Source organism: Coregonus clupeaformis, chromosome 14 (assembly GCF_020615455.1).
Source record: "Coregonus clupeaformis isolate EN_2021a chromosome 14, ASM2061545v1, whole genome shotgun sequence".
Classification (NCBI taxonomy): Eukaryota; Metazoa; Chordata; class Actinopteri; order Salmoniformes; family Salmonidae; genus Coregonus; species Coregonus clupeaformis.
Genome location: NC_059205.1, coordinates 7,911,170 through 7,932,834, shown reverse-complemented (window position 1 = coordinate 7,932,834; position 21,665 = coordinate 7,911,170). Strand labels below are relative to the sequence as shown.

Sequence of the window (21,665 nt, the reverse complement as noted above, 5' to 3'; positions counted from 1 at the left end):
TTCGCCTCTCCTGAGTCTGTATGGGAGTTGCAGCAATGGGACAAGACTGTAACTACCAATTGGATACCACGAAATGGGGGAGAAAAAGGGGTAAAATAATAATAATAAATATAAATAAAAATACATACAAAATATCCAACCCCTTTAAAGGGATAGTTCACTTAAAAATGTACCTCATCATGTGGATACCTAGTCTCACACTTTCCCATGGTCTAATGGGCCTTTGCCATTCCACTTCATGAAGTTTACCTAACTCACCTCAGGCCAATGGTTTCTTTCAATAGACAACTGAGATTGATGAAAACGTTAGGGTGCTCCTGGGTTCTTCAGAAGTCCAGGGTAGAGGATTAGATGGGACCTCCCCATCTATTCCCTTCTGATTCTGGGAATCCTCCAACCTGGGATTTCTGAAAAATCTGGGACGTTTTCTGTACTTTGCTTTGCAGCTGTAGGTGGAACCATCACATACAGGTCAGCACACAAATATCAATTTCCTCAAGGACGGGGGGGGAGTAGGATGTATCCTCCAGCAGGGCTAAGGAGTGTAAGAAATAGGAGAGGGAGTGAAAGAGAGGATTTGGGAGCAGCTGCCTTGTTGATCGAGGCAGATTCATATGGGTTTTCATTCAGTAGCCCACTCCAAGCGCCTTGTCAACCTGCAGGTATATGAGAGGAGCAACAAAAGAAAGATAACAATCGTATGAAAACAACTAAAAGGTGTGAGGCTAAAATAGTATTTTCACTATGTGACCCACCTGAAGTTTTGGCTGCTCCAGACCCACCATACTCACTCAGTCAGACAAGGGCATGTTTTTTAAAAGGGTATGAAAAAAAAAACTTGCTTTCAAACATTGCATTTAATGACCGTCAATTGACAAAAGTGAATATTCCGAGGTCTCTACCAACAAATCACGAGGCAGACATGCCAGAACGTTATGATTCAAAATCAACGTTTGCAGGCGCAACCTTTTGCAGTGGTTTTAGTTAAGGTAGTTGATGTCAAAATGCACTCGTATTGCTAGCTACTATTTTGTATTTTATTCAAGCGGATAAAGTAGTGAGATAGGCAGTGACGTAGTTCCTCCGACTACTCTTGCCCACAGACCCAGACTCCTCGGATGGCTTTTCGCTTTGTCCTGTTGCGCTCATCCATCCATCCCCCTTCCCTCTTCTCATTAATCCATCCATCCATCCATCTCCCTTCCCTCTTCTCATCCATCCATCCATCCATCCATCCATCCATCTCCTTCCCTCTTCTCTTCTCTTCTCATCCATCCATCCATCCCCCTTCCTCTTTCTCTTCTCATCCATCCATCCATCCATCCCGCTTCCCTCTTCCCTTTCTCCCACCCCCCTCTCCCAGACAAACTAGCAGCTAGCTGGCAGGCCCTGTGTCTTGCTACTAGCGGCTAGCTGACAGGCCCTGTGTCTTGCTACTAGCAGCTAGCTGGCAGGCCCTGTGTCTTGCTACTAGCAGCTAGCTGACAGGCCCTGTGTCTTGCTACTAGCAGCTAGCTGGCAGGCCCTGTGTCTTGCTACTAGCAGCTAGCTGACAGGCCCTGTGTCTTGCTACTAGCGGCTAGCTGACAGGCCCTGTGTCTTGCTACTAGCGGCTAGCTGACAGGTCCTGTGTCTTGCTACTAGCGGCTAGCTGGCAGGTCCTGTGTCTTGCTACTAGCGGCTAGCTGACAGGCCCTGTGTCTTGCTACTAGCGGCTAGCTGACAGGCCCTGTGTCTTGCTACTAGCGGCTAGCTGGCAGGCCCTGTGTCTTGCTACTAGCAGCTAAATGGCAGGCCCTGTGTCTTGCTACTAGCAGCTAAATGGCAGGCCCTGTGTCTTGCTACTAGCAGCTAGCTGACAGGCCCTGTGTCTTGCTACTAGCGGCTAGCTGGCAGGCCCTGTGTCTTGCTACTAGCGGCTAGCTGACAGGCCCTGTGTCTTGCTACTAGCAGCTAAATGGCAGGCCCTGTGTCTTGCTACTAGCGGCTAGCTGGCAGGCCCTGTGTCTTGCTACTAGCGGCTAAATGGCAGGCCCTGTGTCTTGCTACTAGCGGCTAAATGGCAGGCCCTGTGTCTTGCTACTAGCGAGCCTGCCGGGCTGCTGCCATTTGCTGTGTGGCCGCCAGCGGGGCACCTTGCTCTAATTAAAATGCCTTTTGTGCTTCTCATGCGAGGCAGGCCGGCTCTCGGGGTTCTTCTTGCAGGGCTCTCTCTCTCTCTGTGTGTGTGTGTGTGTGTGTGTGTGTGTGTGTGTGTGTGTGTGTGTGTGTGTGTGTGTGTGTGTGTGTGTGTGTGTGTGTGTGTGTGTGTGTGTGTGTGTGTGTGTGTGTGTGTGTGTGTGTGTGTGTGTGTGTGTGTGTGTGTGTGTGTGCGTGTGTGTGTGTGTGTGTGTGTGTGTGTGTGTGTCTGTGTGTGTGTGTGTGTGTGTGTGTGTGTGTGTGTGTGTGTGTGTGTGTGTGTGTGTGTGTGTGTGTGTGTGTGTGTGTGTGTAAGGAAAGGCCATCAGCGAAGAAGCCATAGGGACTGATCGGAAAACACTGTAGTCATAGACACAGGCTGAGTTCCAATTCATCAACTTGCTGCCTTGAGTGCATTCCCTCTTGCCCTGGTTCACTCTCCCTAATGGATCGAACGCTTAATCCAGTATAAACTAATGTACAAAATGTATTATACAAGAGACAAAATAACAAATTCTACAGCACAACGGCAGAGTCATGTCTTAAATGTAAAACTAACAATGACTCAAAATGATTCATGCCTTCTGGGAGTGCTATAAAGTCCAAAAGTTATGGGTTGAAGTTAGAAAGCTGGCTGTCAGATGTTTTACAATGTACGTTTTACTTTTAATACATCTATCTGCATATTTCAATACATGGCATATGAAGGTGCGATGAGATACCCAATGGGTTGGACCATACTTTTCTCGTCAATCATAAAAATAAAAATAAATACTTAAAAACTGGAAGACAGTGGGTGAATGAAATGCATTATTATTTAAATATTGAAAAAATGTGGGCTAGAGAGAGAGAAACAAAATGAGTGCAATTTGAAGCCATGTGGCATAAAGTGTTACAAGCTGGAGATGTCCAAAATATGACAAATGGGAAGGGATGTTATTGTGAGATGGAACAGGATGGGTATGAACAGGATGGGTATGAACAGGATGGGTATGAACAGGATGGGTATGAACAGGATGGGTATGAACAGGGTGGGTATGAACAGGGTGGGTATGAACAGGGTGGGTATGAACAGGATGGGTATGAACAGGATGGGTATGAACAGGGTGGGTATGAACAGGATGGGTATGAACAGGATGGGTATGAACAGGGTGGGAATGAACAGGATGGGTATGAACAGGGTGGGTATGAACAGGATGGGTATGAACAGGGTGGGAATGAACAGGATGGGTATGAACAGGATGGGTATGAACAGGGTGGGTATGAACAGGATGGGTATGAACAGGGTGGGTATGAACAGGGTGGGTATGAACAGGATGGGTATGAACAGGATGGGTATGAACAGGGTGGGTATGAACAGGGTGGGTATGAACAGGGTGGGTATGAACAGGGTGGGTATGAACAGGGTGGGTATGAATAGTAATAGGATGGGTATGAACAGGATGGGTATGAACAGGGTGGGTATGAACAGGGTGGGGTATGAAACAGCGTGGGTATGAACAGGGTGGGTATGAACAGGATGGGTATGAACAGGATGGGTATGAACAGGATGGGTATGAACAGGATGGGTATGAACAGGGTGGGTATGAACAGGGTGGGTATGAACAGGGTGGGAATGAACAGGATGGGTATGAACAGGATGGGTATGTACAGGGTGGGTATGAACAGGGTGGGTATGAACAGGGTGGGTATGAACAGGGTGGGTATGAATAGTAATAGGATGGGTATGAACAGGATGGGTATGAACAGGGTGGGTATGAACAGGGTGGGTATGAACAGGATGGGTATGAACAGGATGGGTATGAACAGGGTGGGTATGAACAGGGTGGGTATGAACAGGATGGGTATGAACAGGATGGGTATGAACAGGGTGGGAATGAACAGGATGGGTATGAACAGGATGGGTATGAACAGGGTGGGTATGAACAGGATGGGTATGAACAGGGTGGGTATGAACAGGATGGGTATGAACAGGGTGGGTATGAACAGGATGGGTATGAACAGGATGGGTATGAACAGGGTGGGAATGAACAGGATGGGTATGAACAGGATGGGTATGAACAGGGTGGGTATGAACAGGATGGGTATGAATAGTAATAGGATGGGTATGAACAGGATGGGTATGAACAGGGTGGGTATGAACAGGGTGGGTATGAACAGGATGGGTATGAACAGGGTGGGTATGAACAGGATGGGTATGAACAGGGTGGGTATGAACAGGATGGGTATGAACAGGATGGGTATGAACAGGGTGGGATGAACAGGTGGGTATGAACAGGATGGGTATGAACAGGGATGGGTATGAACAGGGTGGGTATGAACAGGGTGGGTATGAACAGGGTGGGTATGAACAGGGTGGGTATGAACAGGGTGGGTATGAACAGGGTGGGTATGAACAGGGTGGGTATGAACAGGATGGGTATGAATAGTAATAGGATGGGTATGAACAGGATGGGTATGAACAGGGTGGGTATGAACAGGGTGGGTATGAACAGGGTGGGTATGAACAGGATGGGTATGAACAGGGTGGGTATGAACAGGATGGGTATGAACAAGGTGGGTATGAACAGGATGGGTATGAACAGGGTGGGTATGAACAGGATGGGTATGAACAGGATGGGTATGAACAGGATGGGTATGAACAGGATGGGTATGAACAGGGTGGGTATGAATAGTAATAGGATGGGTATGAACAGGATGGGTATGAATAGTAATAGGATGGGTATGAACAGGATGGGTATGAACAGGGTGGGTATGAACAGGATGGGTATGAATAGGATGGGTATGAACAGGATGGGTATCTTAATTGAAAGGAAAAAACCAAAACCTGCAGACACTAGGCCCTCCGTGGAATGAGTTGGACACCCCTGGTCTAGTGGGTCTATGTCTGAAGAATGTTAAGTTGTTTGTTGTCTTTGTACATGGATATTTGTGTATTGTCTTAAAACCAAAATAAGATTATATATATATATATATAAAATAAACGATGCTTAGTTTACTTTTTTAAAAATGAGGAAAAGCTGAAGGCGGGGCAATTGCGTGTTGAGAACAGGATGAAAGAATAGAAATCAGATGAGACGGAGTAATTTCCCTCCAAGCACTTGTTTTTCCGTTGTGACACCACCAAACAGTGAATTTGTTTCTCATGAGAACAGTATGTTTCTAGGATACAGGCATCTTTTTTCCTTCTTTCATCCCCCTCTTCACCCTGTTAGCCAGGGAGCTGTGGTGAGTCTCCTGTCTCCTACTAGCCTGTTAGCCAGGGTGCTGTGGTGAGTCTCCTGTCCCCTACTAGCCTGTTAGCCAGGGTGCTGTGGTGAGTCTCCTGTCTCCTACTAGCCTGTTAGCAAGGGTGCTGTGGTGAGTCTCCTGTCTCCTACTAGCCTGTTAGCCAGGGAGCTGTGGTGAGTCTCCTGTCTCCTACTAGCCTGTTAGCCAGGGTGCTGTGGTGAGTCTCCTGTCCCTACTAGCCTGTTAGCCAGGGTGCTGTGGTGGTCTCCTGTCTCCTACTAGCCTGTTAGCCAGGGAGCTGTGGTGAGTCTCCTGTCTCCTACTAGCCTGTTAGCCAGGGTGCTGTGGTGAGTCTCCTGTCCCCTACTAGCCTGTTAGCCAGGGTGCTGTGGTGAGTCTCCTGTCTCCTACTAGCCTGTTAGCCAGGGAGCTGTGGTGAGTCTCCTGTCTCCTACTAGCCTGTTAGCCAGGGTGCTGTGGTGAGTGTCCTGTCTCCTACTAGCCTGTTAGCCAGGGAGCTGTGGTGAGTCTCCTGTCTCCTACTAGCCTGTTAGCCAGGGTGCTGTGGTGAGTCTCCTGTCTCCTACTAGCCTGTTAGCCAGGGTGCTGTGGTGAGTGTCCTGTCTCCTACTAGCCTGTTAGCCAGGGTGCTGTGGTGAGTCTCCTGTCTCCTACTAGCCTGTTAGCCAGGGTGCTGTGGTGAATCAGGTTACCATAGAAACCAATGGCTCAAGCCTCTGTGTCGCTACAAGTGAATAATGACCTGTGACATCACTGTCTGTTTCTCTTCATGCAAAACATATGAGGAATTCCTGGTGAAACTCAATAGGCTATCATGCAAAGAGTGGCCTCTGAATTTCTTTTTTGAGTCGCCGAGAAAAGTGATCACGATTGACGTGTGAAATATACACAACTGTCAGACCTGGAGATATGTCAGAAGGGTAGCCTTGAATTTTGTTAAAAGACACCAGAGAGAGAGAGAGGAGAGAGATATAGAAACAGAAAGAAAGAGAGATGAAGTGAGTGAGAGAGGGGGGAAATGCAAAACATACAGGGATTGTCACATTATGTATAGGCCTACCTTTTCAGAACTTGTAAAGCACCAAACAGAGGGAACAATATAGTGTTTTACTTCCTATATAGTATGTCTCAAGTTAGCGTTACGTCCTAGGTCTGTAAGAATGACATGTCCTGCGTGCCAATTCTCTGTCCATTCTCTCTAAATGCGCACTTCTTCACCTCATTTCAGGGATGAAAGGATTAATTAACCTTGACCCTAAAGGAAAGGACTGCTGGAAGATATAAGAGGAGAAACTCCCTTTTTTATAGCCCATGATTACACCCATCCAAATGCTTTGAGTGAAACTTCTGCTGACCACACACCTCATGGAAACTTCTTGAAAGTAAACAACGGGCTTGACCTCTTACTCACCTTCACGACGGGACTCAAGGAGCCCACCGAGTATGTGTAGCTTGGCCCACGCTCAAAACATCTCATTTTCGACTTTCAAAGGGGGAAAGATTCTTTACAGACTGCAACAATGGGTCCAGTATGTGAGATAAGCTTGTAATCTCAGTGCTTCTCGTATTTTGGAGCAATTACTGTTAAAACTCTCATGAGATGAAAGAGGCCATATTTCTTTCCTCCATTTTCATTGAGTGCTCTAATTGCCATATTGTAGATATATCACGTGACAGGCATGATATTGTCCTTTATTTTTGTCAATCATCAAGATCGCAAGAACGGTTGGTCGACAGATCAATCGGCCTTACATTTCAGTGAGCTCAGAAGTCCTGTGTGTCATATGTTTTTGTCATATGTGTCATATGTGTCATATGTTTTTCTCTGTAAGCAACAACTTGGCTGACACCTGGTTAATGCTTTTCACAAGCACAGATCTAGGATATATGCTACCTTACCCTCTAACCAAATCCAGAACTTGTCTATTGAGGTTTAAAATGATGAACGGTGAAAGGGCCAACTTCATCATACAGTGTAGCTACTAGCTAGCTATACGGGGACAAGGGTCGACTAGCCTTAGATTAACTTGAGTGTTTGCAGGACTCCCACACCTTCTTTTCTGGTTGGCAAAAATGGCATTCTTTGCATTCTCAACTGACGTCTTTTGAGATCAGTTAAACTGGTTATCGGTTTTTTATTATCTCAAAGGAAATGCCTTTTCTCAGACAAAATCTCATTTTTGAGCATTTAAACCAGTTGTGTTTGAAAAGGTCCAGTCCTGTTCTTGTCTTTAGCTGCCCCTATAAGCTACGCTTGCGTCAAATGAGACCATAACAAACTCAATAGTAGAAACATTTACTTCAAAACTCCTTATACTGTGATGTCCGTGCAGGGAAGCAAAACCTGTGGTAAATTGAGGCACAGTCTAACAGTCGGTACTTCATGAATTTGTGGGGGCTCGTACATGGGATGGCAAGTGCACACCCAATCCGAGGCTGGGACCATAACAATAGACTGAATCTTTTTTGCTAAAAAGGCGAGTTTGTTCCACAATATTTGTGTCAAAGTAGAACATGTAATTACAGCTGCAAGTCTCTTGGGGTATGTCTCTATAAGCTTGGCACATCTAGCCACTGGGATTTTTGCCCATTCTTCAAGGCAAAACTGCTCCAGCTCCTTCCAGTTGGATGGGTTCCGCTGGTGTACAGCAATCTTGAAGTTATACCACAGATTCTCAATTGGATTGAGGTCTGGGCTTTCACTAGGCCATTCCAAGACATTTAAATGTTTCCCCTTAAACCACTTGAGTGTTGTTTTAGCAGCATGCTTTGTCCTGCTGGAAGGTGAACCTCCGTCCCAGTCTCAAATCTCTGGAAGACTGAAACAGGTTTCCCTCAAGAATTTCCTGTATTTAGCGCCATCCATCATTCCTTCAAATTCTGACCAGTTTCCCAGTCCCTGCCTATGAAAAACATCCCCACAGCATGATGCTGCCACCACCATGCTTCACTGTGGAGATTATGTTCTCGGGGTGATAAGAGGTGTTGGGTTTGCGCCAGACATAGCGTTTTCCTTGATGGCCAAAAAGCTAAATTTTAGTCTCATTTGGCCAGAGTACCTTCTTCCATATGTTTGGGAAGTCTCCCACATGCCTTTTGGTGAACACCAAACGTGTTTGCTTATTTTTTTATTTTAAGCAATGGCTTTTTTCTGGCCACTCTTCCGTAAATCCCAGCTCTGTGGAGTTTACGGCTTAAAGTGGTCCTATGGACAGATACTCCAATCTCCGCTGTGGAGCTTTGCATCTCCTTCAGGGTTATCTTTGGTCTCTTTGTTGCCTCTCTGATAAATGCCCTCCTTGCCTGGTCTGTGAGTTTTGGTTGGCGCCCCTCTCTTGGCCGGTTTGTTGTGGTGCCATATTCTTTCAATTTTTTAATAATAGATTTAATGGTGGTCCGTGGGATGTTCAAGGTTTTTCAGATATTTTTTTTATAACCCAACCCTGATCTGTACTTCTCCACAACTTTGTCCCTGACCTGTTTGGAGAGCTCCTCGGTCTTCATGGTGCCGCTTACTTGGTGGTGGCCCTTGCTTAGTGGTGTTGCAGACTCTGGGGCTTTTCAGAACAGGTGTATATATACTGAGATCATGTGACAGATCATGTGACACTTAGATTGCTTACAGGTGGACTTTATTTAACTAATTATGTGACTTCTAAAGGTAATTGTTTGCACCAGATCTTATTTAGGGGCTTCATAGGGGGTGAATACATATGCACACACCACTTTTCTGTTATTTTTTTTTCAATTTTTTTGAAACAAGTTCTTTTTTTCATTTCACTTCACCAATTTGGACTATTTTGTGTATGTCCCATTACATGAAATCCAAATTAAAATCAATTTAAATTACAGGTTGCAATACAACAAACTAGGGAAAACGCCATGGGGGATGAATACTTTTGCAAGGCACATTAGCTTATGTGTTTGGTCAAGTTTTTTCTCCACAATGTTTGATGGACTTTCCTCCTGGTCCATTGCACCTAAATGAACTGTCCAGTCATCCCCTATGTCCTCTATTCATGATCAAAATGAAGGGACTGAAACGATGCAATTTGGTTACATTGTTGTTTTGGGTCATTTACTGAACTAACTCAAAGACTGTATCACAGCATGCTGTTGTCGGCACTTCTTGTTTCGGTGTGGAAATGCTTGGCCCGGTTCAAGGACAAGGACAAGGACAAGGACATGCCAGTTCATTGAGTTTTATTATTCAATCTATGCAACGAATCTGGTGTTGGATTTGGTAGAATCAATCTGTATTCAAGATTGAAAAAGTTAGTTGTTGGCCTAATGAAAAAAGAAAGGTGTTGCTGCCGAGGCCATTTTTGTTCGTTTCAGTCTGGAGAACTTGACATTTCGAGGGCATTTTGTCAGACGTTGCGCCTGTGTTCTTCATCAGAGTGTAGGGATAAACCTCAGAAGGGTCTGGAATACTAATCTCCATGACAAATGAAAAAGAGGGAAGATTTGGGTTGTTATTGCTGTGGCTATAATAGTATATTCACATGAATGGGCATTTAACTTGTTTTGTGGCTGGTGAACACTATGGTGTGTTGGTCCTGGCATGGTGAGAATGGCAAGAGATGATCGCCTACTCCAATATAAAAAAAATAGCAAGTGGTCAGATTTCATGTACCTACAGCAACACATCCACCAAACATGTGACATGTAGAAAACGTCCATGCGAGTGAAAACACCATGTGCTTTTTAAACACAACTTGGTTGAGTTAATGTATTAGAAAGACATACTGAGTGACATATAGAGAAGACAGACAGGCTTTAACTATAGTACCTCTTTGAGACAGACAGACAGACAGACAGACAGACAGACAGACAGACAGACAGACAGACAGACAGACAGACAGACAGACAGACAGACAGACAGACAGACAGACAGACAGACAGACAGACAGACTACTTTGCCACGACCATTTAAACAATTTATACCTAATCAAATTAGACATAACTTATCATTATCATTGAAGTCATTAGAGTTATGTAAGTGATCATTGGGGAAAAGTACTTTCAAGGACGTCTTGTAACAGAGATGCATAGACATGACTGTTGTAGGACCGCTGCAGAGTTCAGGCCCACGGTCATAATAGATGGGACTTGTCTGTTTTAACCATAAGACAGAGTTTGTACCTAATTTGCTGTAGTGCAAAATACCCAAACATTGATTTGAAATGTAGAAAATAATTCTTTTGGATTCATGGTTTGTAGAAAATAATTCATTTTAATTCATGGTTTGTAGAAAATAATTCATTTTGATTCATGGTTTGTAGAAAATAATTCATTTTGATTCATGGTTTGTAGAAAATAATTCATTTTGATTCATGGTTTGTAGAAAATAATTCATTTTGAGTCATGGTTTGTAGAAAATAATTCATTTTGATTCATGGTTTGTAGAAAGGAATTATTTTTGATTCATGGTTTGTAGAAATGAATTCTTTTTGATTCATGGTTTGCGGTTCTGTCAGCTGCCCTTAAGATAATATGTGCTGCTTTGCACATCTGAAAGTTTACATTGAACTGGGATGTAAGCCAGTGGTCATCTGGGTACAATGGATACAGTAGCCATCCTCGATGTAGTTCAAGTAGTCAGTGGTTACGCATTATGGGTGATTATTCAGTTTAATTGTAGGTTGCAGTATGTTTTTTCTTACTAAAGGCAGCCCTGCTGTCTATAAGGTCAACTCAGTGTGAGCACTCTGAAGCCTTTTATGCCACAGAGAACAAAGAGAGTCATTCCTATTGGTCACCTGACAGTATGTTGTTTACACACACAGACGCAACAATTAACTCTCTCTCTCTCTCTCTCTCTCTCTCTCTCTCTCTCTCTCTCTCTCTCTCTCTCTCTCTCTCTCTCTCTCTCTCTCTCTCTCTCTCTCTCCTTCTCCCCCTCTCTCCCACCCAGATTCGGACCTGAGCATGCGGACATTGAGCACCCCAAGCCCTGCCCTCATCCTTCCTCCCCGTCCCCACCTCCACCCTCTCTCCCCTCTCCTCCCCCCATCGGCCCCCTTCAACAGCTCCTCCTCCACCTCCTCCTCTGAGACAGTTGCCATGGTGCATGCCGTCGCCCCTCCCCCTCTCTTCTGCGCCACCCACTCACGACGCCGCGCCACCCGGGACCACCACCAGGGGGCGTCGGTGCCCATGGACCTCTTGCCGGACCACATCTTCCTGGACATCTTCGCCCGCCTGCCCACCAACCAGCTGTGCCGCTGCGCCCGCGTCTGCCGCCGCTGGTACAACCTGGCGTGGGACCCCCGGCTGTGGCGGAGCATCCGGCTGACGGGGGACGTGCTCCACGTCGACCGGGCGCTGCGGGTGCTGACGCGGCGCCTCTGCCAGGACACGCCCAATGTGTGCCTGATGCTGGAGACGCTGGTGGCGAGCGGGTGCCGGAGGTTGACGGACCGCGGGCTGCACACGGTGGCCCAGTGCTGCCCCGAGCTGCGCTGCCTGGAGGTGGCAGGCTGCTATAACGTGTCCAACGACGCTGTGTTCGAGGTGGTGTCGCACTGCCCCAACCTGGAGCACCTGGACGTCTCAGGTAAACGTCTACATTACAGTGAACGTTTTAATCATTTAGCAGACTTACTGCCAGCATATTCAACTAAGTTTAGTAGGGGAAAAAAAACACCACATATCACAGTTATCACAAGTAGGCCAATACCCGCTGTCAGCAGAATCAGTGTAAAAAAAAAAAAACTAGTGTGGATGTGAGTACAAGAAAGAAAAGTACACTTACCCGTCCTCCTGCCCTAAATACATAAACCTGCTGCTCTGTGATATTATGGTGGTTAATGTGTCTAAGCTGCCAACCCTCCTCTTGGAGAGGTAGTCTCCCATTCAGAAATCATTATGGTGACTAATGTGTCTAAGGTGCCAACCCTCCTCTTGGAGAGGTAGTCTCCCATACAGAAATCATTATGGTGACTAATGTGTCTAAGGTACCAACCCTCCTCTTGGAGAGGTAGTCTCCCATTCAGAAATCATTATGGTGACTAAGCTGCCAACCCTCCTCTTGGAGAGGTAGTCTCCCATTCAGAAATCATTATGGTGACTAAGCTGCCAACCCTCCTCTTGGAGAGGTAGTCTCCCATTCAGAAATCATTATGGTGACTAATGTGTCTAAGCTGCCAACCCTCCTCTTGGAGAGGTAGTCTCCCATTCAGAAATCATTATGGTGACTAATGTGTCTAAGGTGCCAACCCTCCTCTTGGAGAGGTAGTCTCCCATTCAGAAATCATTATGGTGACTAATGTGTCTAAGCTGCCAACCCTCCTCTTGGAGAGGTAGTCTCCCATTCAGAAATCATTATGGTGACTAATGTGTCTAAGCTGCCAACCCTCCTCTTGGAGAGGTAGTCTCCCATTCAGAAATCATTATGGTGACTAATGTCTAAGGTGCCAACCCTCCTCTTGGAGAGGTAGTCTCCCATACAGAAATCATTATGGTGACTAATGTGTCTAAGCTGCCAACCCTCCTCTTGGAGAGGTAGTCTCCCATACAGAAATCATTATGGTGACTAATGTGTCTAAGCTGCCAACCCTCCTCTTGGAGAGGTAGTCTCCCATACAGAAATCATTATGGTGACTAATGTGTCTAAGCTGCCAACCCTCCTCTTGGAGAGGTAGTCTCCCATACAGAAATCATTATGGTGACTAATGTGTCTAAGCTGCCAACCCTCCTCTTGGAGAGGTAGTCTCCCATTCAGAAATCATTATGGTGACTAATGTGTCTAAGGTGCCAACCCTCCTCTTGGAGAGGTAGTCTCCCATACAGAAATCATTATGGTGACTAATGTGTCTAAGCTGCCAACCCTCCTCTTGGAGAGGTAGTCTCCCATACAGAAATCATTATGGTGACTAATGTGTCTAAGCTGCCAACCCTCCTCTTGGAGAGGTAGTCTCCCATTCAGAAATCATTATGGTGACTAAGCTGCCAACCCTCCTCTTGGAGAGGTAGTCTCCCATTCAGAAATCATTATGGTGTCTAAGCTGCCAACCCTCCTCTTGGAGAGGTAGTCTCCCATTCAGAAATCATTATGGTGACTAATGTGTCTAAGCTGCCAACCCTCCTCTTGGAGAGGTAGTCTCCCATACAGAAATCATTGGTTGCAGAAAGGCCACCTCTTTGCACTAATTTCCCAGTACGGAAGGGATACATTAAAATAACTTGTGAATTGTTCTTCTAAAGAAGACAAACCAGAGCAACTTTGGGTAAAGTGGTCAATTCATAAGGTATGGACACACCTATTCATTCAAGGGTTTTTCTTTATTTTTACTATTTTCTACATTGTAGAATAATAGTGGAGACATCAAAACTATGACATAACACATATGGAATCATGTAGTAACCAAAAAAAGTGTTAAACAAATCAATATAATACAGTACTCATCTCGAAAACAAAAGCAATTTAGGTTAAAAGAGTCCACACTAACAAAGGAAATAGAAGGTCTAACAGAACAGATAGATAGCAATAAAAACTGTAACATAGAGGCTCAGAATAAATTAGAGGGAAAACAAAAAGAAATGGAGAAACTTATTCAAGAAAGATCAAGTGTAATATATTATAAAAATAAAGCAAACTGGGTGGAATATGGGGAAAAATGCACCAAATTATTTTTTAATCTTCAACATAGAAATGCTACCTTAAAGAATTGACTGAAACTGGTTACAAATGACGGAGTCACCCATGATTCACCAAATGATATTTTGAAGGAGGAAGCAAAGTACTTTAAGCATATGTTTTCGTTTCAGTCGCCTCCATCTCCTCTAACTGAAGCTAATTGAAGGGATTTTGTTTTCTATTGATAATATGAAATTAACAGCCACACAGAAAGACTCATGTTAAGGTGAAATTACAGAGGAGGAACTTCTGGATGCAATTAAAGACTTTAAGTCGGGGAAAACTCCAGGGTTGGATGGCATACCAGTCGAGGTATACCAAACCTTTTTTGATATACTCAGAGGACCATTATTAGCATGTTTTAACCACTCCTATGTAAATGGTAGATTATCAGACAATCAAGAAGAAGGTCTGATTTAATAATTACTGAAACAGGATACAAGTGGAAAATATAAAGATCCAGTCCATTAAAAAAATTGGAGGCCCCTTACACTTCAATGTTGTGATGCAAAAATTCTAGCAAAATGTGTAGCGCATATAATTAAAAAGGTATTGTCGGACATTATTCATTCTAATCAGACAGGTTTTTTACATGGACGATACATTGGAGATAATATAAGGCAAGAACTGGAAACAATAGAACACTATGAAAAATCTGGGAAACCAGGCCTGCTATTCATAGCTGACTTTGAAAAGTCATTTGATAATGTACGACTGGAGTTTATATATAAATGCCTGGAGCATTTCAATTTAGGAGAATCTCTTATAAAATGGGTTAGAATCATGTATAGTAACCCTAGTATCCCTCATTAAAATGCAAATAAATTTATAACATTTTTGACATGCGTTTTTCAGGATTTTTTTGTTGTTATTCTGTCTCTCACTGTTCAAATAAACCTCCCATTAAAATTATAGACTGATCATTTCTTTGTCAGTGGGCAAACGTACAAAATCAGCAGGGGATCAAATACTTTTTTCCCTCACTGTAGGTTATACAGTGGGGAGGACAAGTATTTGACACACTGCCGATTTTGCAGGTTTTCCTACTTACAAAGCATGTAGAGGTCTGTAATTTGTATCATAGGTACACTTCAACTGTGAGAGACGGAATCTAAAACAAAAATCCAGAAAATCACATTGTATGATTTTTAAGTAATTAATTTGCATTTTATTGCATGACATAAGTATTTAATCACCTACCAACCAGTAAGAATTCCGTCTCTCACAGACCTGTTAGTTTTTCTTTAAGAAGCCCTCCTGTTCTCCACTCATTACCTGTATTAACTGCACCTGTTTGAACTTGTTACCTGTATAAAAGACACCTGTCCACACATTCAATCAAACAGACTCCAACCTCTCCACAATGGCCAAGACCAGAGAGCTGTGTAAGGACATCAGGGATAGAATTGTAGACCTGCACAAGGCTGGGATGGGCTACAGGACAATAGGCAAGCAGCTTGGTGAGAAGGCAACAACTGTTGGTGCAATTATTAGAAAATGGAAGGAGTTCAAGATGACGGTCAATCACCCTTGGTCTGGGGCTCCATGCAAGATCTCACCTCGTGGGGCATCAATGATCATGAGGAAGGTGAGGGATCAGCCCAGAACTACATGGCAGGACCTGGTCAATGACCTGAAGAGAGCTGGGACCACAGTTTCAAAGAAAACCATTAGTAACACACTACGCCGTCATGGATTAAAATCCTGCAGCGCACGCAAGGTCCCCCTGCTCAAGCTAGCGCATGTCCAGGCCCATCTGAAGTTTGCCAATGACCATTTGGATGATCCAGAGGAGGAATGGGAGAAGGTCATGTGGTCTGATGAGACAAAAATAGAGCTTTTTGGTCTAAACTCCACTCACCGTGTTTGGAGGAAGAAGAAGGATGAGTACAACCCCAAGAACACCATCCCAACCGTGAAGCATGGTGGTGGAAACATCATTCTTTGGGGATGCTTTTCTGCAAAGGGGACAGGACGACTGCACCGTATTGAGGGGAGGATGGATGGGGCCATGTATCGCGAGATCTTGGTTTGGTCAATAACAAAAGTTTCTCAATACTTTGTTATATACCCTTTGTTGGCAATGACACAGGTCAAACGTTTTCTGTAAGTCTTCACAAGGTTTTCACACACTGTTGCTGGTATTTTGGCCCATTCCTCCATGCAGATCTCCTCTAGAGCAGTGATGTTTTGGGGCTGTCGCTGGGCAACACAGACTTTCAACTCCCTCCAAAGATTTTCTATGGGGTTGAGATCTGGAGACTGGCTAGGCCACTCCAGGACCTTGAAATGCTTCTTACGAAGCCACTCCTTCGTTGCCCGGGCGGTGTGTTTGGGATCATTGTCATGCTGAAAGACCCAGCCACGTTTCATCTGCAATGCCCTTGCTGATGGAAGGAGGTTTTCACTCAAAATCTCACGATACATGGCCCCATTCATTCTTTCCTTTACACAGATCAGTCGTCCTGGTCCCTTTGCAGAAAAACAGCCCCAAAGCATGATGTTTCCACCCCCATGCTTCACAGTAGGTATGGTGTTCTTTGGATGCAACTCAGCATTCTTTGTCTTCCAAACACGACGAGTTGAGTTTTTACCAAAAAGTTATATTTTGGTTTCATCTGACCATATGACATTCTCCCAATCCTCTTCTGGATCATCCAAATGCACTCTAGCAAACTTCAGACGGGCCTGGACATGTACTGGCTTAAGCAGGGGGACACGTCTGGCACTGCAGGATTTGAGTCCCTGGCGTGCGTGTGTGTTACTGATGGTAGGCTTTGTTACTTTAGTCCCAGCTCTCTGCAGGTCATTCACTAGGTCCCCCCGTGTGGTTCTGGGATTTTTGCTCACCGTTCTTGTGATCATTTTGACCCCACGGGGTGAGATCTTGCGTGGAGCCCCAGATCGAGGGAGATTATCAGTGGTCTTGTATGTCTTCCATTTCCTAATAATTGCTCCCACAGTTGATTTCTTCAAACCAAGCTGCTTACCTATTGCAGATTCAGTCTTTGTCGTGGTAGAAATACTTGACTAATAGATAATCAACTCGAAAATATCTCTCAAGACACCGGAGCTTGTGAATTCAAGAATTAGACTTTATTGCAAAACAAAGCCGAGCTTGCCCCATGGAACAACTGTCTCTCTCTGGCTTAGAGATCTCTTATATACACACAGATGAAAAAACATGCGTACATTCCTAACTTTTTTTAGTTCTGCCCCACCCTTCTTTTTCAACGTCCAGCTGTCACACAATGTCCACTCCAAAAGGTCATGAATGCTTTTTTCTATATGAAGCCTCTCATTCTATCATTCTATTGGCTGCGTGGCTTAGGCCCCTTCTTAAAAAAGAACTACGGTAATGCATACCATGTGTCTATAACAAGCCCATGGGCCACAGTTTGAGAGCCCCTGCGACAGAGCACATACATTCATTTAAACATAATCATGTTTATTACTAATATTATTATTTTACCTTTGATCTCTCCCTACTTTTGCCTTAATGATACATAAATAATACCATATCTTCCCAGCCTGGTGCAGGTCTACAATTTTGTTTCTGGTGTCCTTTGACAGCTCTTTGGTCTTGGCCATAGTGGAGTTTGGAGTGTGACTGTTTGAGGTTGTGGACAGGTGTCTTTTATACTGATAACAAGTTCAAACAGGTGCCATTAATACAGGTAACGAGTGGAGGACAGAGGAGCCTCTTAAAGAAGAAGTTACAGGTCTGTGAGAGCCAGAAATCTTGCTTGTTTGTAGGTGACCAAATACTTATTTTCCACCATAATTTGCAAATAAATTCATAAAAAATCCTACAATGTGAAACGACAGTCCATCATTACTTCACATATTAGTATTATTTCCCATGCTGAAAATCTGACACGAGTCAAATGAATAATCTATGAAAGATTAGTCAAAATACATGTATGCCTATAACACAACCGTAATTTGACTAGCACTTTGAAAAGGGCCTCTTTGAGTCAATACCTTGTCCAAGTCAACCCAGTTTAGCAGACCTAGGGGAAATACATACTGTATGTCAAATGTCATTATTTAATACTTTCAATTACTAGCTTTCCTGGCACAATGGAACAAACCAATGGAATACTCCTAAAAGTGCAAATCTCAAGATAAGTGCACCAGAAATTTTACATGGATACCAGTAGGTATTTGACCCAGGTCTCCTGCTGAGACAACCCAACAACCTTCTTATGTTCTCTGTGGTAAAATACTGTCCAGAGCCCAGTGTTGTTTGCCACGGTATCTCTCTCTCTCTACACGCTCACTGCATACTGTCTCCAGTGTTTTCAGAGAAGAGGCCCATGGAATATGGGAATGGAATGCGACTTGATCCCAAAAAAATCCTCCTGTCTTATTTCAGTCTCTTTCCTGGTGTTTTATTTCCCACTTCCTGTGCCCTTCTTCCTGCCGGAGCACATTGTTGCCATCCCGGTGCGTGTCAAAGGTCAGCTGGAGTTCCCTCTGTTGAAGGAATCTGGGTTGTGTTCATTAGGCCTCAAATGGAAGAAAATGTTCAGAAACAGAGTGGAACACAACCCTGCTCTGTTTCTTCCTACCCCCCCCCCCCAAAAAAAAAAAGAAAGATGGAGTAACAGATCTCAGATGTCTCCCCTTGATGCAAATCCATTCCATCCACTTCATAGCCTTCGTACACTTCCGAAAGGCAAGACCATCAGCTAACCTATTTGGCAGCTCTGCACTTTCCGAATGTTCAAACATCGCTCTTCTTGCTATCTCAGAGCTGTCGTACCCTGCTTCCTGTTCCTGTCAACTGGGCATCCCACGTTTCAGTCTGCACAGCAAAAGTGAGGTTATAGGAGGAAGGAAAGAGAAGCCTTTTGAAAGGTGCTCAACTCAAAATAATGTTTTTGAAGAAGGGATGGTCTGGAGAAAGAAGAAATGCGAGTCTCAACTAAAAACATCCGTCATGTTCTCGTGAAAATGTAAGCAAAGGGGTGGAACCAGAAAACCTGGGCGAGTCCCCTAATAGTCGTCATGTTTCTGTTTCAATTCTCCCCAAGATAGAGCGCCGCACTGCTTTTTAATATCGCTCTGGGAATTAAAACAAACGGGAGTATAATGGTCTCTTACTTGACTTTGGACAGGACGCGGAATACCTGACATCTGCATTCTATAAAATTCAATTAGTGGGCCTAAGGAAAGTGGCTTATGCTCTGAATGTTGGGGCTGTTTTGTAATAAATGGGTTCTGCGGTCGTCTCTCTCTCTCTCTCTCTCTCTCTCTCTCTCTCTCTCTCTCTCTCTCTCTCTCTCTCTCTCTCTCTCTCTCTCTCTCTCTCTCTCTCTCTCTCTCTCTCTCTCTCTCTCTCTCTCTCTCTCTCTCTCTCTCTCTCTCTCTCTCTCTCTCTCTCTCTCTCTCTCTCTCTCTCTCTCTCTCTCTCTCTCTCTCTCTCTCTCTCTCTCTCTCTCTCTCTCTCTCTCTCTCTCTCTCTCTCTCTCTCTCTCTCTCTCTCTCTCTCTAGGATGCTCCAAGGTAACCTGCATCAGTCTGACGCGGGAGGTCTCCCTCAAACTATCGCCTATGCACGGCCAGCAGATCTCCATCCGCTACCTGGACATGACTGACTGCTTGGCCCTGGAGGACGAGGGCCTGCACACCATCGCCGCCCACTGCACCCAGCTCACCCATCTCTACCTGCGCCGCTGCATGCGGCTCACCGACGAGGGCCTTCGCTACCTGGTCATCTACTGCCCGGCCGTGCGTGAGCTCAGCGTCAGCGACTGCCGCTACGTCAGCGACTTCGGCCTGCGCGAGATCGCCAAGCTTGAAGGCCGGTTGCGCTACTTGAGCGTGGCGCATTGCGGAAGGATCACTGACGTCGGGGTGCGGTATGTCGCTAAGTACTGCTCACGGCTGCGATACCTGAATGCGCGGGGCTGCGAGGGCCTCACGGACCACGGCCTGGAGTACCTGGCCAAGAGTTGCCCCAAGCTCAAGTCGCTGGACATCGGGAAGTGCCCGCTGGTGTCGGACGCAGGGCTGGAACTGCTGGCGCTCAACTGCTTCAACCTGAAGCGGCTGAGCCTCAAGTCGTGCGAGAGCATCACGGGCCGCGGGCTGCAGGTGGTGGCGGCCAACTGCTTCGACCTGCAGCTGCTCAACGTGCAGGACTGCGACGCGCCACTGGAGGCACTGCACTTTGTGAAGCGCCACTGCAAGCGCTGCGTCATCGAGCACACAAACCCCGCCTTTTTCTGAGGAGACAGGAGAATGGGCGAACAAACTGAAGCCTGTATCCCGCACATAGGCAGACATAATGTAATATGCACATGACAATCTATTATGGTTGTTTTTTTATAGCACTCATAAGACTGTTTTTAAGTTATTTTTTTTTCTCCCTATTCCCTCACTACAAACTGTTGCCCAACTTCTAAAGGGATCATTTTTAAGCAGATGACTTCTGTAAGTATATAATAAAACACTAGTGTATTTTCATTTGAAAGGAAAAAACTATAATAGCATGAAAAACTCAGCTCTTTCTCAGTATCTTGTCAGTATCTCCTTAGGCCAAGAAGTTTAAATGGAATGCAATTTAATTATGAGTAATGGTTATCTTTTTTGTGTCAAAGGTTCACGTGTGACATTCCACTGAAGAGGCCTCCCCTTCTGTTTGCAGTGCTGGTGGGCAATATAGTAATTGATCCAGTAACTCCAGTCATTCCACATTACTTAAAGAGGCTGTACAGTTCATATACACATATGATAGAACATTAGTCCATTTCTTAACTCATGAAACCACATAAACCTTCGTTTTAATTAAGAATATGCTTCTACTCATGGTGTGGAGAGGTGTGCACCTTTCTGTCCAATGAGGTGATTGATGAGCAATATTTCTGTCCATTTAGGGGACCCCATTTGGCTCAAGAGCACCCCCAGAGGCAAACGTTCTGTATTGCCTTTTTTAACCTATTAGATAGGTTTTTTTTAAATGCTGGCTTTTCAACTAGAGCCTCAAATGTACTCTTATTCATTGTTTACATGTCATTCTTCTGCAGTTTAAATGCTAGACAATCCTACCATCATGTCCTTGGTTAGTGAAGTGGGGGATTGTTATTTTGAATGCAATGTCCAGTTCTATTTTGTAAAATAATTGTGTATACTAACTATGCTCAGACAATCACTAGAACAAGTGTGTTCACTGCTCTCTCTTTATTGGTTATTGGTTTTAATACATAATAGAGGAATAAAATAATGTCCTAAATGAGGATGGCCTCTGAGTCATGTATGTCTCAAATTTCGTATTATAGAACTAGTGTGCACTTAAATAGAGATGCTACTTAATGTTAAAATGAATATGTGCATTATCAGGAATTGATGATTTTCTGCCCTCGGACATTGAGGAGTAAGATTCCTTCCTTGTAAACAAGTGTGAAAAAAAAAATGCACCTTAGTAATGACAAATGACTGACCTTGACTAAGTTGTATTTTGTATTTTTATTGCAGAATGAATTATTGTTGTGTCTAATCATTCATTTCCTGATTTTCTATGTTGTGCTGATCACATCCTTATTGGGTTTACACATATAACATGTTTTTTTTTTTTGGAGACTCTGCA

At 44.5% G+C, this 21,665-nt stretch overlaps 1 protein-coding gene across 3 annotated transcripts in view; it reads left to right on the top strand.

The window, feature by feature from the left end:
* Positions 1 to 21,315, top strand: part of fbxl7 (F-box and leucine-rich repeat protein 7) — a 61,537-nt gene extending 40,222 nt beyond the window's left edge. For 2 of the 3 annotated variants that reach the window (XM_041895532.1, XM_045224879.1), the window contains 2 exons: positions 11,348 to 11,989; positions 19,572 to 21,315. In XM_041895532.1, coding sequence (XP_041751466.1) covers positions 11,348 to 11,989; positions 19,572 to 20,308 — 1,379 coding nt within the window. In that variant the 3' untranslated portion in view covers positions 20,309 to 21,315. The remainder of the gene's footprint in view (positions 1 to 11,347; positions 11,990 to 19,571) is intronic. The other variant, XR_006661749.1, reaches the window with a different exon arrangement.
* The last annotated feature ends 350 nt before the right edge of the window (positions 21,316 to 21,665 follow it).